This window comes from Sander vitreus, chromosome 5 (genome assembly GCF_031162955.1).
Source record: "Sander vitreus isolate 19-12246 chromosome 5, sanVit1, whole genome shotgun sequence".
Taxonomy (NCBI): domain Eukaryota; kingdom Metazoa; phylum Chordata; class Actinopteri; order Perciformes; family Percidae; genus Sander; species Sander vitreus.
Window position 1 is genome coordinate 38,079,430 of NC_135859.1, and position 17,500 is coordinate 38,096,929.

General features: G+C 44.9%; 2 protein-coding genes across 2 annotated transcripts in view; both read left to right on the top strand.

The window, feature by feature from the left end:
* LOC144517739 (dynamin-1-like) overlaps positions 1–2,741 on the top strand; it is a 29,188-nt gene extending 26,447 nt beyond the window's left edge. The window contains exon 23 of the mRNA XM_078249864.1: positions 2,569–2,741. Coding sequence (XP_078105990.1) covers positions 2,569–2,629 — 61 coding nt within the window. The 3' untranslated portion in view covers positions 2,630–2,741. The remainder of the gene's footprint in view (positions 1–2,568) is intronic.
* Positions 2,742–7,465: 4,724 nt separating this feature from the next.
* LOC144518802 (rap guanine nucleotide exchange factor 1-like) overlaps positions 7,466–17,500 on the top strand; it is a 34,203-nt gene continuing 24,168 nt past the window's right edge. Inside the window, exons 1-5 of the mRNA XM_078251726.1 lie at positions 7,466–7,650; positions 7,835–7,965; positions 9,264–9,460; positions 10,552–10,708; positions 12,196–12,512. Coding sequence (XP_078107852.1) covers positions 7,623–7,650; positions 7,835–7,965; positions 9,264–9,460; positions 10,552–10,708; positions 12,196–12,512 — 830 coding nt within the window. The 5' untranslated portion in view covers positions 7,466–7,622. The remainder of the gene's footprint in view (positions 7,651–7,834; positions 7,966–9,263; positions 9,461–10,551; positions 10,709–12,195; positions 12,513–17,500) is intronic.

Sequence of the window (17,500 nt, forward strand, 5' to 3'; positions counted from 1 at the left end):
AGACCAATCACAGGTGTAGTCTAGACCAGTGGTGTTCAATAGGTGAGGCGTGCCTCCCCTGAGGGGCGCCAAAGAGCCACAGTTGAGTCGCGACACGCCAAGAAACAATAACTCTGTATGCAGCTCTATTGATATCGGTAACTGTGCGTGCGTGGATTAGCTTTAAAAAGCATCGTTTCCTTGTCCCAAGTCAACAGAAGTCAGCATTAAGGGAGGAGACAGGACCCAGCAACAAACGTAGGGAATATGATCCTGAGTTAAGGTTAGGTTTTACCTGGTGGGGGTCCCAGGCTGCTCCTCTGCTGCAGTGGGACAGAGACCGGGACAAATGTCCATCACGCGTTCATGGTCGTCTGTGGAGAGCGAGTTCCCCCACATCTCCAGGCTATGGAAGTCCTAATCCCCTTCACCTCCACCTGCTGGTGTGAGTGTGGGTCTTCAGCACTGACCCTGATTAAAAACAGATGTAGATCAAGGCTGCAGGTGGAGGACCACTTGCGTTTATTTCTCCCCTCTGTGCATCATAAGCGCGGCCTCATTGTTCCCACTGACAGACACGGCGTCAGCTGATTTTGCCGGGACTTCAGCCCCGAATGTTTTGAGTGTATTCCCAAATGTTTTTTGAAAAGTTGACTGACAAATATGAAAGCGGACATCACTGAGTGTCCACTCTCACTGTAGAAAGCTGTGCAGCTTCAGGTTTATGGATGCACTCTGCTGTGGGCATGCTGAAGCAGATGTGATGCGTTTGTGCTCCGTGTATTTCTGCCGTAGTTTCGGGTTTTCAACCTCCGATGTAGAGCAGCCACTTCCCTGAACTTTGTCTCATTCAGAGACCAGAGACCCAAACAGGGCTCTGAGTCTGTCAGACGGTCTGAGATCTACCGTATCAGCAGAGCAATCACGTAATGCGCAGCAGACTATGGTGCAGGTGGATTATTTTCTGAAATATTGTGACTTTATTCTTGTAATAGCCTATTATTATTATCACTTCATTTTTCTCAAAATACCACGACTCCTCCAAATCTCAAAGAACATAGATGGGATGAGATATATTTTGAATGTGCACAAAGTTTTGGACATGAGCAGGAATCTTGCTCAAACATCTGAAATATTACAGTCCAGGAGTTTAATTCATTAAAATGAATTCATGTATCATTGAGGTGAATAATTGTCATGTGCACATTTAAGGAGGGAGGAGTAAATGATGCTGGAGCTGCTACCCCCGCGACCCGACCCCGGATAAGCGGATGAAGATGGATGGATGGAGTAAATGATGCTAGGCTACATGTGTGCTGACTCAGATAGAATTAGTTAAGCAGATCTACAGGAGAATAAATAGATGAATGATATATAATGATAGAATGCCTGAGAGCCTTACTGCTAAATATTCCTTTATATTTTTATATTTGGATTGTAATCTATGTTGCCCTTTACATAAAGATATTTCCAGCATATTGATTCAGAAAAAGGTAGAAATAGGTGCACACAAATTCACCTGAATGCAGGAAATGAAGTGTTTAATGCAAAAAAATTCTAAAAATCCTAAGTCACCACACAGACCTGGAAACAGAACCTGGCCTTTGGGTCGCCAGGCCAGTTATGATTAGACATAAACCACTAAATGTTGGTGAAATCTAACTTGCTGATTCCACATGTTAAGCATGTTTTGTTGACTTGTGGATAGGCCCACTGGTCTTTAAAAGTAGCCTCAATTAGGCCTGCATGAAGTTGGAAATGATTTGCTGTTGCAAAGAACCGTTTATGAATGTATAAAATATTCAAATACAATATGAAAAAATATTTACATTTTATCAGTTGTTATTGAAACTCATCAAACACACAATATGGCATTTACTGCAGAGGCGTGTGTGGGTTAAGGCAGGCGGACGGGATTTTGGGCCCGGCTGTCCTTACCTACTCTAAGGGGAGGTTCACATTCACCCAATTTGAAAACCCCTGGTCTAGACCAATCACAGGCGTGGTCTAGACCAATCACAGGCGTGGTCTAGACCAATCACAGGCGTAGTCTAGACCAATCACAGGCGTAGTCTAGACCAATCACAGGCGTAGTCTAGACCAATCACAGGCGTAGTCTAGACCAATCACAGGTGTAGTCTAGACCAATCACAGGCCTTGTCTAGACCAATCACAGGCGTAGTCTAGACCAATCACAGGCCTTGTCTAGACCAATCACAGGTGTTGTCTAGACCAATCACAGGCGTTGTCTAGACCAATCACAGGTGTAGTCTAGACCAATCACAGGCCTTGTCTAGACCAATCACAGGTGTAGTCTAGACCAATCACAGGCGTTGTCTAGACCAATCACAGGTGTGGTCTAGACCAATCACAGGCCTTGTCTAGACCAATCACAGGTGTGGTCTAGACCAATCACAGGCCTTGTCTAGACCAATCACAGGGCCGCTGCGTCTGCTGGCGTCTGCTGGAATCCGACCGACTAGATGTCTCTTCTCAATGATTTATTTAAACATTCGTGATTGATGTTTCTGTTGATTGACTTGTTGTCTTTTCTCTCCGTGTTTCTCCGTGTTTGTATTTGGTTCCCAGTCGTCCCAGTAAAGGTAGCCCCGCCCACGGAGAGAGCCCCCAGTCTTCTGTGGAGTATTAACCTTTGACCTCGGCGAGGTTCTGTTTCTGTCAACTTTACTATCATCAGCTCATCATGTACAGCAAACAATCAGCAATATTAACATGTTTGGTCCAGCTGTCTGTCTGCTCTCAGGAGAGTGAGACATGTACTGCTCTCTGGAGAGTGAGACAGGTCCTCTGCCTCCTCTCAGGAGAGTGAGAGAGGTCCTTTGTCTACCTGCTCTCAGGAGAGTGAGACATGTCCTGCTCTCAGGAGAGTGAGACATGTACTGCTCTCTGGAGAGTGAGACAGGTCTGTTGTCTGTCTGCTCTCAGGAGACTGAGACAGGCCCGCTGCCTGTCTGTCTGTCTTTTACTGTTCTTATTTATGCTGAAATGTTGAATTGTTGAACTTTTCTTTACAGTGTAAAGTTTACATATTGTTTTAATGAATGTATTCATTGATTTATTTATTGATTTATTTATTGATTTATTTACTATGTGTGTTTCTAATTGATATGTGGAAAGATGAACCGAGACGTCTTTTGATAGTTTGATTTAGTTTCTGTGTTTTACCATGATAAAAGTCCTGATTATTTACATGGAGTCTGGTGGGTGGTTTTGGGTGATGTGAAAGCTCAGGCCAACTCCGGGGTGAACCAAATAACTGAACTCGGCTTGACGAGGCTCTCTGTTCTTTGGATTTGGGAGAGAGTTCATGTTTAATAATATTGTTGGACTGTCTTTGACCGTAAGAATCACATGCATGGATTTAAAAATGAGCCTTTAAGAGACTCCTGCTGTTAGATGTAGATGTTTGGGACTGAAGGACAAAGTGTATTTGATGTATTAATTGTGTCTGTGAACCTGTCTGTGTGCTAGTGATCATGTCTGTCTGCAGAGCGTGTGTGCTGTGATGTTTCCTTGTGTGCTCGTTAGTTTTAATATAAAGTAGGGATCCCGATCGGATCATATTTATAATATATGGGCATTTTGTAAATGATCGGGGATCATTCCCCCTGCTCTGGTGTTCCCCCTCTCATTCCCCCTGCTCTGGTGTTCCCCCTCTCATTCCCCCTGCTCTGGTGTTCCCCCCTCTCATTCCCCCTGCTCTGGCGTTTCCCCCTCTCATTCCCCCTGCTCTGGTGTTCCCCCCTCTCATTCCTCCTGCTCTGGTGTTCCCCCCTCTCATTCCCCCTGCTCTGGTGTTCCCCCCTCTCATTCCCATGAACATCCCTAAAAATAAGTGTTTCTCTGCGGCAGACACACACACCTGTGATCGTAGATACTTCACGCTGTGTTTATATCAATGTTTACAGAATATATGAAGGAAATTATCAACCATAAATATATATATATATATATATATATATATATCGATCTGTTCAACTGAAATATGCAGCGGCCCAGACTGTAGTGTACGTGTGTGTGTGTGTGTGTGTATGTGTGTGTGTGTAGTTATGTGTGTGTGTGTGTGTAGTTGTGTGTCTTGTGTTGTGTATTTGGGCCTATTGAGACGTGTCGACATTAATAAAGTCTGTGTGAATGAAACGCTTGAGTGTCCGCTCTCCTTTAATTAAATTTTATTTATAGTATCAAATCCTAACTAGAACTGCAAGCAGTTATGACGGGTCCAAGCCTTCGGAAACGTCAGTAAATCGAAAGGTGTGAGCCGCAAGGTCTGCGGTACATTGCCGTTGCAAATATCCCATTAACAATGATACGTTGGCTATTGCGCCCCCCAATGGGCGATCTTCACCAAATTTGGTACAGAGCCTCAGAGCGGCATGCCGACCAAGCATCACAAGTTTCGTGTCGATAGAAATTACTACGGCAGATAAATTGCAATTGCAAATGTCCCATTTGCATGCATTGAGTTATCGGCCAAAACACATAAACGTTGATTATAGCGCCCCCTATTGGTCGACCTTCACCAAATTTGGTACAGAGCATCGGAGTGTGATGTTGAACACTCCTGCCAAGGTTTTTGCTGATAGCATTTAATTTGGCCGAGATATGATAAAGTTTGTGTTCTTTTGATAATTCTTTTAATAACTTTTGGTCAGGTCCTCTGGAGATGTTATGTACCAGGTTTCGTGCAGAACAGTCACACGGCCTAGAACGAGTTCGAAAAAGTTGGTTTTGCACATTGCGCAATATTGCGGAAAAACTTCATAGCGGAAATGGGTGGGGCCTATATCATGTGATTCAGCTTAATCCAAGATACACAGGGATGTAAGGATTTCTAATGTGCGATGACTAATGTGGGAGTTAAAGGCAAAAACACATTTGATGTCATTATAGCGCCACCTAGTGGTCCACGTGTAATTTTTGGTAGGTGAGGTCCAAGACCCAAGTTGTTCATATTAGTGTAAGTGGTGAATCCAAATGTGAGTCCCATAGGCCACGCCCACTTTGACCAATCAGTACCCCACTGTAGGGTTGGCCTCAGGAGTGGGTCTAGATGGTACCCTCCAAATGTTGTAAAAATCGGATGAGCCGTTCATGAGATATAAACTTTTTGTACTTGTAGAGCCCAATTTTCGTTAAAAGTGTGCGGGACCTCCAGAGCGTCATGGCAAAGAAGAATCTAAATTTTCGCGAGATATGGCAACATTGGTGTTTACATAGTTAGCTACACAAATGTGTTTGTGCGTAATATGCAGAGTCTAGGAGAAGTTCGGCAAAGTAGGTTTTCGATAAATCTTGATTTTTCACGCATAAAAGTCTTGGCAGAAATGGGCGTGGCCTATATCCCGTGATTCAGCTGGATCCAGGGAACGTGAGAATATATGGTTTTGAATGTGTGATGTACGGTTTGGGAGTTATAGGGCCAAACACGTTTCTTCTGCTGTAGCGCCACCTACTGGTGGAAGTGTGTCCATTTTTGTCTCAGAGTCTTGGACCAGTCCTGAAATCGGCAGCCCCCCCACCATGTACGGTTTAGGCTGTAGCGTGCGTTTCATCAACGGAAAAATTATAATCTCTAGAAAAACAATAGGGTTCCACAGCCCTGCTGTAGGACTGCAGTTCCCACAGCCTCGGGCTTGGACCCATGACAAGAGTTATCTCAGGACACGTTACAGATAGAGTAGGTCTAGACCAGGGGTTCTCAAACTTTTTTCAATAGTGTACCCCCTTTGAATTGTGTTTTCAAGCCAAGTACCCCCTGACCAGCGCAAAAACATTTTTACATCTATATAAAGAGGAACAACACAGTGTTGGCAGTGAGATCTACTAAACAACAACCTCGGAACTGAAAAACATTTAAATGCTACATTTCAAATGTTCAGAATCACTTACAGTAAATCATACATTATTATAGTGTAATTATTTCAGGAATTATGCATAACATATTTTTAAATGAGCATTTTGCAAAAAGTTCATGTACCCCCTTCAGTACTCCAAAGTAACCCCAGGAGTACGCATACCCCCCCATTTCAGAAACACTGGTCTAGACCACACTCTATCATTTACAGAAACATCATATATCATTTCCAGGGTGTAGCAAGGTGACGTTCCACTTCCAGGATTGCTCCGCTGCCAACGGAAAATACTCCGGATGTCCCTCATTTCAGCCGGATGTGCGTCCCCTTCCTCTGTCTCTGTGTTGGCGTTCTAACCTCTGGTGGATTTGTGAGGACTATGGTTAACTGCTCCTCAGATCTCTGCAGGGTAAATCCAGACAGCTAGCTAGACTATCTGTCCAATCTGAGCTTTCTGTTGCACGACTAAAACTACTTTTGAACGTCCACATGTTCCACCAAAACCAGCTCCTTCCTGAGACTGTTTAGCAGAGGCACCGTGGCTCCGTCCGGAGCTTAGCCCCGCCCACGATGATTGTGATTGGTTTAAAGAAATGCCAATAAACCAGAGCAGGTTGTCCTCCCATCCAGGAATGCTGTGTGGACTAGTCAGACCTTCCTCCACAGAGCTGTGGAGGAAGGTCTGGACATGAGAGACTAGTACCCCGTTTACACGTACATGGTTATTTTGAAAAACTGAGACATTTCCCTTCATTTGTGCCCTTCGTTTACACGCAAACGGAGAATTTGCCTCTAAAAACCATTCTTTCTAAAAACTCCGGCCAGGGTGGAGATTTTGGAAAACTTTGTTTGCACGTAAACTGAAACAAACGGAGGTTTAGGCAGACGAGGAAGTGAGGAAGTGAGAGGAAGTGATTCGTTGCTGTTGTTGCTATTTGGGGGATTCTGATTGGCTAACGTGGGCTTGAGCTTCTCGTTACACTGCCAACTACAGGTCTGGCGTGCTCTTGACGGCATATATACACGAGGACATGTAAATGAACACTTTCCTGAAAACTGACAGCTGTGCACGATGTTATTTTTTGAAAACCGAGAGGTTAAAATGTCCGTTTATGAAAATAGCCGGCCACATGGAAACGTAGCAAGAGTGCAGCCCTGTCTGCACGAGCCACCAAACACTGTTCCAGCCAATCAGCAACAGGCAGCGTCAGTAGGTGGTGGGGGGGCACCTTTAAATTAACTTCAGATTCAAGTTAGATTTCCAGTTCTTCCTTCTTTCTTAATATTATTTTTCAGCAGCGAGTCTCAATGCTTCCATAACATAAATCTCCTGAACTATTTCTATCCACTCAGGGACTGTTGGACCGTCTACTACCCTGCCAGTATCTCTGCTGCTCTTTAGATTAGTTTAGTTTAGTTTAGACATATGAAATAAGTACAACAGAGTTTAGACAGAAGTTGATTTAATAAAAGGTTTAAGTTCCTCTGGACTCAGAAACAGGAAGCAGTTTTTCTCCCAGAGCTGTGCTGTCTGCTGGCAGCCAGCAGGGGGGGGTGCAAGACAGACAGACAGGCAGACAGACACGCTGACTGAACTCAGCTGAGAAAGAAAGAGGAAGAAGGAGGAGGAGGAAGGAAGAAAGACAGAAAGAGAAACGTGTGAGAGAGAGAGTGAGCTGTAAAACATGAGAGCAGAGGATTCAAAACTATCGCTCTGCTGATTTGACACTTCCAGCTGTGTGTCTGTCTGTCTGTACACCTGCAGACATGTCCTCCCGGGCTGAGAGTAAGACAGGTAAGCTCCTTCTTCCTTCTGTCTCGTATGCTAACTGTTAGCCAGCGCAGGCTAAAAACACTCCCGTCCTCCAGAGTAGAAGTGTTTGAAAGTGAGCTGAGTTAAAGATGAAGATGATGATGATGATGATGATGAAGATGAAGATGATTATGATGATGATGATGATGGTGCTCTTCCTCTCCAGCATCTCAGTTTGTGTCTCTCACCATGAGGCTGAAGGATAAGCTCCACTCTCAGAGGGGCAGACGCTCTGAGCGAATCAAACACACCCCGTTCCAGCGAGTCAAACCAGCAGACCTCAACCTGCAGCACAAGGTAGGCTTGTCTAGGTCTGGCTGCACCACTGATGCATTCTGGGATAGGAGAACAAAACGCTGTGGGTTATTGGCATTTCTTTAAACCAATCACGATGGTCCTGGGCAGCGCTGGGCAGCGCTGGGCAGCGCTGAGCTGCGGACGCAGCGATGCTGGCTCTACTAAAGATAACGCACATCCATTACTATATAATATACTATATATACAGTACTGTGCAAAAGTCTTAGGCAGATGTGAAAAAATGCTGTAAACTAAGAATGCTTTCAAAAATATAAATGATGATTGTTTATTTTTATCAATTTACAAAATGCAAAGTGAGCGACCAAAAAAACATCTAAATCCAATCAATATTTGGTGTTACTACCCTTTGCCTTCAAACCAGCATCAATTCTTATAGGTACACTTGCAAAAAGTCAGGGAACGTTGAGGATCATAGACTCAGTGGTCGGCCAAGGAAACTTAGTGCAGCAGATCAAAAACACATCAAGCTTATTTCCCTTTGAAATGGGAAGATGTCCAGCAGGGCCATCAGCTCAGAACTGGTAGAAACCAGTGGGACCCAGGTACACCCATCTACTGTCTGGAGAAGTCTGGCCAGAAGTGGTCTTCATGGAAGAGTTGCAGCCAAAAAGCCATACCTCCGACATAGAAACAAGGCCATGCGACTCAACTATGCATACCTAGACATACCTAGAGATCGGCATGGGGTACTTTCCATAAAATCATCTCTCAATGCAAATCCAACCAGCTATTAGACTAACTGAAATACAACCATGTTAATCTCTAGGTATGGTGAAGGGTCTGTGATGATGGGGGGGGGGGGTATGGTGAAGGGTATGTGATGATGTGGGGGTATGGTGAAGGGTATGTGATGATGTGGGGGTATGGTGAAGGGTATGTGATAATGTGGGGGTATGGTGAAGGGTATGTGATGATGTGGGGTATGGTGAAGGGTATGTGATGATGTGGGGTATGGTGAAGGGGGTGTACTGACTTTAGTTGCCAGCGGTTTAGACATTAATGGCTGTGTGTTGAGTTATTTTGAGGGGACAGCACATTTACTCTGTTATACAAGCTGTACACTTCATACTTTACTCTGTTATACAAGCTGTACACTTCATACTTTACTCTGTTATACAAGCTGTACACTTCATACTTTACTCTGTTATACAAGCTGTACACTTGGAAGCTGTTTTGGGTTAGGGAAAATGTTGTTTATTAAAGAGCTTAAGAGTGTGTGTGTGTGTGTGTGTGTGTGTGTGTGTGTGTGTGTGTGTGTGTGTGTGTGTGTGTTTCAGGCGGTGTGTGTGTTGGAGGACCAGCAGCGGGTCGTCATCAGCTCTCTGCAGTACTTCAAAGCACTGGTGGACAGACTAGGAGTGGACAGACTGGGAGTGGACCAGTGTGTGGTGGGCGGTCTGCTGGGCGGGGCGTCTGGTGGTGTCCTGGAGGCAGTGCAGACTCTGGTCCAGCTGGAGCCACACCTGCACAACAGGTAGGAGACACCAAAAACATTCTTTAACATTACAGTCAGCAGCCAGATGTGCCGGCATCCCAGTCCTGTAGAACCGTACGCTAGTCCAGAGGCTCCCAACCTTTCTGGTCTGTGTTCCCCCCTACAGTCCTGTAGAACAACTAGTCCAGAGGCTCCCAACCTTTCTGGTCTGTGTTCCCCCCTGCAGTCCTGTAGAACCATACACTAGTCCAGAGGTTCCCAACATTTCTGGTCTGTGTTCCCCCCTACAGTCCTGTAGAACCATACACTAGTCCAGAGGTTCCCAACATTTCTGGTCTGTGTTCCCCCCTACAGTCCTGTAGAACCATACACTAGTCCAGAGGTTCCCAACCTTTCTGGTCTGAGTTCTCCCCGCAGTCCTGTAGAACCACTAGTCCAGAGGTTCCCAACCTTTCTGGTCTGAGTCCCCCCCACAGTCCTGTAGAACCACTAGTCCAGAGGTTCCCAACCTCTCTGGTCTGAGTCCCCCCCACAGTTCTGTCAGATAAACTTTTCTGTTTTCTCAGTTCAGTAACAACTTTACAGGAACTTAGAAGGAAAAAAGTCCTGAGCAAAGACAATAACTTCCTGTTTCTGTCAACTGATGCCGACCATACACACTTACCGCTGACCGTCCATCTGTTGTACCAGACTAAACCATGTCTGTCTGTGTGTCTATCTGTCTGTCTGTCTGTCTGTCTGTCTGTCTGTCTCTCCCTCTGTCTGTCTCTCCCTCTGCCTGCCTGCCTGCCTGTCTGTCTGTCTGCCTGTCCCTCTGTCTGTCTGTCTGCCTGCCTGCCTGCCTGCCTATCTGTGTGTCTGTGTCTGTCTGTCTGTCTCTCCCTCTGCCTGTCTGTCTCTGTCTGTCTGTCTGCCTGTCTGTCTGTCTGCCTGTCTGTCTGCCTGTCTGTCTGTCTCTCCCTCTGCCTGTCTGTCCCTCTGTCTGTCTCTGTCTGTCTATCTGTCTGTCTGCCTGCCTGCCTGCCTGCCTGTCTGTCTGTCTCTCCCTCTGTCTGTCTGTCTCTCCCTCTGTCTGTCTGTCTGCCTGTCTGTCTGTCTGTCTCTCCCTCTGTCTGTCTGTCTCTCTGCAGTAAGACCGTCTCCTCCTGTCTCAGTCGTCTCTACCGGTCTCTGGCTCAGCTGATCCGCTGGGTCGATCAGGTGATGCTGCAAGGTGTCGCCCACGGCAACAAAGAGTCCACAGCAAGCGTTACCACGGTGATCAGGGCCGTGCTCGACAGCGTCAAGGTGAGAAAATAAATGTTCCCCAAAGATGTTTCTGTGATTTTAAGTAGTTCTGTTCCAGTGTTCATGTTTATCATCAGTTTGGTTTTTACTAGTCAGAATCAGAATCAGAATCAGAATCAGAAAGGGTTTTATTGCCAAGTACGTTTTTTAACACATACAAGGAGTTTGTTTTGGTGTTGTTGGTGCACGTCACACATTCTTTAGATGGAATATTAAACAATATAAGTATAAGTATATTTACACAGTATGTATTAAGTTAAAAATAAAGAATAAATAAAGATATAAATAAAAAATAAAGAGCAAAGAGCAATACAGCAGAGAGAGAACAGTGGCATGAAGGTGGAGAGTCAGGGTGGGGTCCGGGCCTTGTTGATAAGTCTAGTGGCGGAGGGGGAAAAGCTGATCATGTGACGTGAGGTTCTGGTCCTGATGGACCTCAGCCTCCTGCCAGAGGGGAGTGGCTCAAAGAGTTTGTGTCCGGGGTGGGAGGGGTCGGCCACAATCTTTCCAGCACGCTTCAGAGTCCTGGTGGCGTATAGGTCCTGGAGCAGCGGCAGATTGAAGCCAATCACCTTCTCTGCTGACCGAATGACACGCTGCAGTCTGCCCTTGTCCTTGGCTGTGGCAGCAGCGTACTAGATGGTGATGGAGGATGTGAGAACAGTCTGCCCTTGTCCTTGGCTGTGCTAGCAGCGTACCAGATGGTGATGGAGGATGTGAGAACAGTCTGTCCTTGGCTGTGGCAGCAGCGTACCAGATGGTGATGGAGGATGTGAGGACAGTCTGCCCTTGTCCTTGGCTGTGGCAGCAGTGTACCAGATGGTGATGGAGGATGTGAGGACAATCTGCCCTTGTCCTTGGCTGTGGCAGCAGCGTACCAGATGGTGATGGAGGATGTGAGGATGGACTCAATGATGGCTGTGTAGAGATGCACCATCATTGTCTTTGGCAGGTTGAATTTCTTCAGCTGCCGCAGGAAGTACATCCTCTGTTGTGCTTTCTTGACGAGGGAGCTGATGTTCAGCTCCCACTTGAGGTCCTAGGAGATTATAGTTCCCAGGAAGCGGAAAGACTCCACAATGTTAATTGTGGAGTCACAGAGGGTGATGGGGGCAGGTGGGGCTGGGTTCTTCCTGAAGTCCACAACCATCTCCACTGTCTTTAGAACGTTGAGCTCTAGGTTGTTTAGCTTGCACCAGGTCACCAGGTGGTCAGCTTCCCACCTGTAGGCGGACTCGTCTCCATCAGAGATGAGTCTGATGAGGGAGGTGTTGTCCGCAAACTTCAGAAGCTTGACAGACTGGTGACTAGAGGTGCAGCTGTTGGTGTCATTTGATGGACAGCTGGGATTGGCTCCTGATTGGTCGAGCTACATCTCCATATATACATATAATATATCCTGCTACGTTTACGCCAGGCCCTCTCTGCTTTTCCCCTAGTCTCTTCTGCAACTAAAAATGTGTTATAATCATTTGTTTCTCCATTAGGAACTGGTTCGATTGGCTGCAGAAAGACAAGGCAACCCCGCCCCCTTGTCTCCTGTCCAATCACAGGCTGCTGTGGGACAGACAGGTTCGTCTGATGACCAGCAGACGGCAGATAGGAGTCCAGCAGATCCTGCAGAGGACTCAGCTCCTCCCAAACCCCCGATGCCTTTCTCAGAGGCCCTCCCCCAGATGTCCCTCCCCCAAACGACCCTCCCCCAAACGACCCTCCCCCAGACGTCCCTCCCCCAAACCAGCCTCCCCCAGACGTCCCTCCCCCAAACCAGCCTCCCCCAGACGACCCTCCTCCAGGGACTCAGGTGAGTCTTTGGCTACGTTTTGGTTTTTAAGCATTTAAATTTCAGTTTGGTTGTATTTCAGTTAGCCTAACAGCTGGTTTGATTTGCATTGAGAGATAATTTTATGGAAAGTACCCCATGCCACCCCATGTGGGGGTATGGTGAAGGGTATGTGATGATGGGGGGTATGGTGAAGGGTATGTGATGATGTGGGGGTATGGTAAAGGGTATGTGATGATGTGGGGGTATGGTGAAGGGTATGTGATGATGTGGGGGTATGGTGAAGGGTATGTGATGATGTGGGGGTATGGTGAAGGGTATGTGATTATGGGGGGGTATGGTGAAGGGTATGTGATGATGTGGGGGTATGGTGAAGGGTATGTGATGATGGGGGGGTATGGTGAAAGGTATGTGATTATGGGGGGGTATGGTGAAGGGTATGTGATGATGGGGGGGGGTATGGTGAAGGGTATGTGATGATGGGGGGGTATGGTGAAGGGTATGTGATGATGGGGGGGTATGGTGAAGGGTATGTGATGATGGGGGGGGTATGGTGAAAGGTATGTGATTATGGGGGGGTATGGTGAAGGGTATGTGATGATGGGGGGGGGTATGGTGAAGGGTATGTGATGATGGGGGGGCCAAGGGATGTTTATCAGGATCATAGTATCCTGGATCCATGAAATAACTGGCCTTTCAAAATAAAAGCCTGCCTGCCTCTATGGGAATCTAACATAGGGGTGGACTGACTTATGCCCCCTGTATTTTAAGGAAGAACATTTATTTATTTACGATACATTATTCATTCACAATTATTCATTTAATTAAGGCATTAAGATCAATTTCCAAAAGATGATTTTTTTATTCCTCTTTTTAGTCAACTTCAGCATGGGTTCATAAACTCATGAGCAGCACTGTATGTAACTGCTGTTCCTATGCTGGCAAGTTTACACACATTAGTGAACTAGAACTATAAAAGTAACGGGTGTGTTTCTGCCTTGTCATCTTTACTAGTTAACAGTTAGCTATAGACTGAGAAAAAATAATTTAATTCACCATTCAAACGGAAACATTTAAGGTGGAATGTTTTCTCATGTGTTCCTCGATGCATGAGTTGACTTCGTAAATCAATCAACATACCTTAAAAAAGTCACCATGACAACTTTGACCAGTTGTAGACTCGTTGGCAATTATTGGATCTTTAGATGCTTAACTAGCTTGCTGGGTTAGTGTGTTGGTTGTTTAGTGTGTTGGTTAGTGTGTTGGTTGGTTGGTTAGTGTGTTGGTTACTGTGTTGGTTGGTTGGTTAGTGTGTTGGTTGGTTAGTGTGTTGGTTGGTTAGTGTGTTGGTTGGTTGGTTAGTGTGTTGGTTGGTTAGTGTGTTGGTTGGTTGGTTAGTGTGTTGGTTACTGTGTTGGTTGGTTGGTTAGTGTGTTGGTTGGTTGGTTAGTGTGTTGGTTGGTTGGTTAGTGTGTTGGTTACTGTGTTGGTTGGTTGGTTAGTGTGTTGGTTGGTTAGTGTGTTGGTTGGTTGGTTAGTGTGTTGGTTGGTGTGTTGGTTGGTTGGTTAGTGTGTTGGTTGGTTAGTGTGTTGGTTGGTTGGTTAGTGTGTTGGTTGGTTGGTTAGTGTGTTGGTTGGTTGGTTAGTGTGTTGGTTGGTTGGTTAGTGTGTTGGTTGGTTGGTTAGTGTGTTGGTTGGTTGGTTAGTGTGTTGGTTGGTTGGTTAGTGTGTTTATGTGTGTAACCTGGTTACCATTGTTTTATCTTACACCCTGACCCCAGTCCACCTAGGGGCTTAATATTATTCACTTGTAAGGTAATTCACTTCATATAGTATGGCAGTACATAAGTCAAATCTCAGCTCTTATTTAAGATATTGTTCATATGAAAAAAATATGCATAATCCCATATGGAATGGTAATGCTTGAAAGCTGTGTTCTGCGATTTGAGGTGCAGTGGAGAACTTTGGTTATACCAGCTGTAATCCTCTAGATAGAAAGGTCATCTTGGACTTCAATTGAAGCTTATGAATTTGGGAAGTTTTTCATGTACATTTCAGGCAGTGATATCTATAATAAAATGTTTGAAAATGATCACTTTTGATGACAATTTGTCAGGCGGACAGACATTTTTTTGTCTTTTGGGGTATGTTGAGGGTGATATTTGTCAGCCAAAAGGCAGCATTCCCCAGAATCTTTTTCTACTAGTTCTCCCCCCCTCATGTGTCAGGATACACCATGCAAAATTGTATGGTTATTTGACCATTTATGTAGCTGCAGTACCTTAAAGCGCCCATATTATGCTCATTTTCAGGTTCATAATTGTATTTTAAGGTTGTACCAGAATAGGTTTACATGATTTAATTTTCAAAAAACACCATATTGTTGTTGTACTGCACAGCTCTCTCTCACTGCTGCAGATCCTCTTTCAGCTGGTCTCTGTTTTAGCTACAGAGTGAGACCTCTTTTCTTCTTCTGTACTATCTTTGATTGCACATGCTCAGTAGCTCAGATGTAGATCATGTCAGCTAGCTAGCTCCATAGACAGTAAAAGAAAGGCTGTTTCTCCACCTTCAGTCAGTTACAAGGCAGGATTAGCTGGGAGACTTCTTCTAAATGAGGGCACACATGGAAGTAGTTCTTTTGGAGATTATGGTGAACTTGTGTGTTGTAGCAGTGCTTTGCTATTGAGAATGAGGTAGCATGCTAGCGTTAGTATTAGCGTTAGCATGCTAACGCTAATGCTACGAGCTAACAGTTGCGGTTAGCCAGCTCGTTTCGGCTTGTGACGTCACAAGCCGTGCCGATTTTGAACAGCTGACCCGGAGACTGAAGGCAGGACACATTCAGAAACCGTATCTCACTCAGAACAGCATGGATGGATTTTTTTCAAAGTTTGTATGCGTGTGGAAGCACCAGAGACACAAAAGAACACCCCAAATCCCAGAAAAAGTGTTTTTTTCATAATATGGGCACTTTAATGTTCACAATTACATCATTCCGCCAAAAGCTTTTCCCAAAAAGGGTGTTTTTTGGCCCCTGAGACCAAACGGGGCCGAGTTGGGGGTGGTCGTTATCAACTTGTGATGGCCCAAGGTATGAGATAATAGCAAATAATAGTGAAAAAAGGTAGCAGAAAACATCGTTAGGAGTTGACCTGGCTCCCGGCCTATATGTTGTCTTCCTGTCGACCAACAAACTTGTTGTCCTGCAAAGGGGTCAATAACAAATGTAACACTTTTTGTTTTTGACCCCTTTTTCGATGCTTCTGACGCTTTTTAAAATTCATGGTCAATAAACCTAATTTATATGACATCATACCAAATGTTTTTAGTTTTAAAAAAAAGGAGAAATTAAGAATTATTTGGACTAATAGTAAAGATCAGAGGATGTTGAGCAGAATTTCAAAGTTTAGTTTCAGGAGATTGTTTTTGAAACCTTTTAAATTATTCTTTCAAATGCTATAAAAATGTAATTAAACACCCACAATTCAATGGAAGTAATAATTAATTTGTTAAAATGTTATATGGCTTCCATACAATGTACATCCACGCATCCATTGTTATATTTGGGCAATTTGGTTGAAAGAAACCTATATTTCTGTTATCAAAATCTTTGAAAATGGGTCAAATTTGACCCGAGGACAACAAAAAAAAGGTTAAAAACATATGAATTTCAATCGTATTATGTGAACTTTCAACTTTCTGTTTTCTCACTACTGTAGCTCTCCATCCCCTGTTGCTAACCCTAGATCAGGGGCGTCAAACTCAGTTTCCCAGAGGGCCACACTGGAAAATGAGAATCACATCGAGGGCCAGACATGTGTTTATTTAAGAGAAAAAGTCAAATATTTTGACTGTATTATTGCATGTCTCATATACTGTGGTCTTCTCACTTACATTTTGGGCCTCATAAAGCCCCAAAAAAGCTTCTCAGCCAGCGACAAATACGTTGAGAAAAGCGCCAAAAAAGTTGGAAAAAGGCCGGAAAAAAAGCGTCAAAATTGTCTGAAAAAGTGACAAAAACATCAGAAAGTGACAAAACATTGAGTAAAGCATCCAAAACGTTAAAACAAAGTGCCTAAAGCATTAAAAAAAGTACATAAACCGCCGTAAAAGGCGTCAAAAATGTTGGAAAAAAGCACAAAAAATGTAAAAATAAAATACAATAAAAGCACCAAAAACTTGGGAAAAGCGACAAAAACTAGGTGGGCCTAAATTTATTGTGAAACTAAATTGAAATGCGGGCCTGATCAAAACCTGCGAGGGGCCGGATTTGGCCCTCGGGCCTTGAGTTTGGCACGTGTGCCCCAGACTAACCAAGCTGGTTTTAGGCCCGGTGCCCTGACCAGACAGCCCTGCACTAAGCTTGAGTTTCCGCCGGTTCTAAAGATTATCTGTGTTTTTTTACATCCCCCGATCTGCTCAGGAGTCCATCGCGGCCGCATGGATTTACAAACGCAAATATTAAACGCTGAATTTTTACGATCTGATATCCTGCTGTTGGTGTAGTCTAGTTTTTTGTAGTGAGTATACTGTCATTTTTTCCCTCCCAGCATTAGACTCGCCCACCCAGAGCAACGTGTCCCAGAGCGACAACCCCATAGGTTTTTTGTAATGTTACGGCGTAAAGGCAGTTACACACCGACCAGACGCCGACCGTCATCGGTAAAGCCAGCGTGACTGATCAGTCTCCCCGAGTTGGTCCAAAAAGTTCCTCAGAACACCGAAGAGACGAGACGTAATACGTCTCCATAACAGCAGGCGGCGCTAATCTGGATTGTCGCCCAAAAAATGAAAACCGGCAGCTGATTAGACGAACGTGTCACGTGGGTCTGGCTGCTGCTTCCAGATTTTTGATTTTTCAACCGGCCCTTACTAGCGAGTCATTCAGAATACGGTCTCATATTGTCCTAAAATAGTTCACCGTAACGTGTTTCTGAAAACATGTGAAGAGAGAAACAGGCCGTGCAGCTGCTGAATCTGTCTTCATTTCAGATCAACAAAGGTCA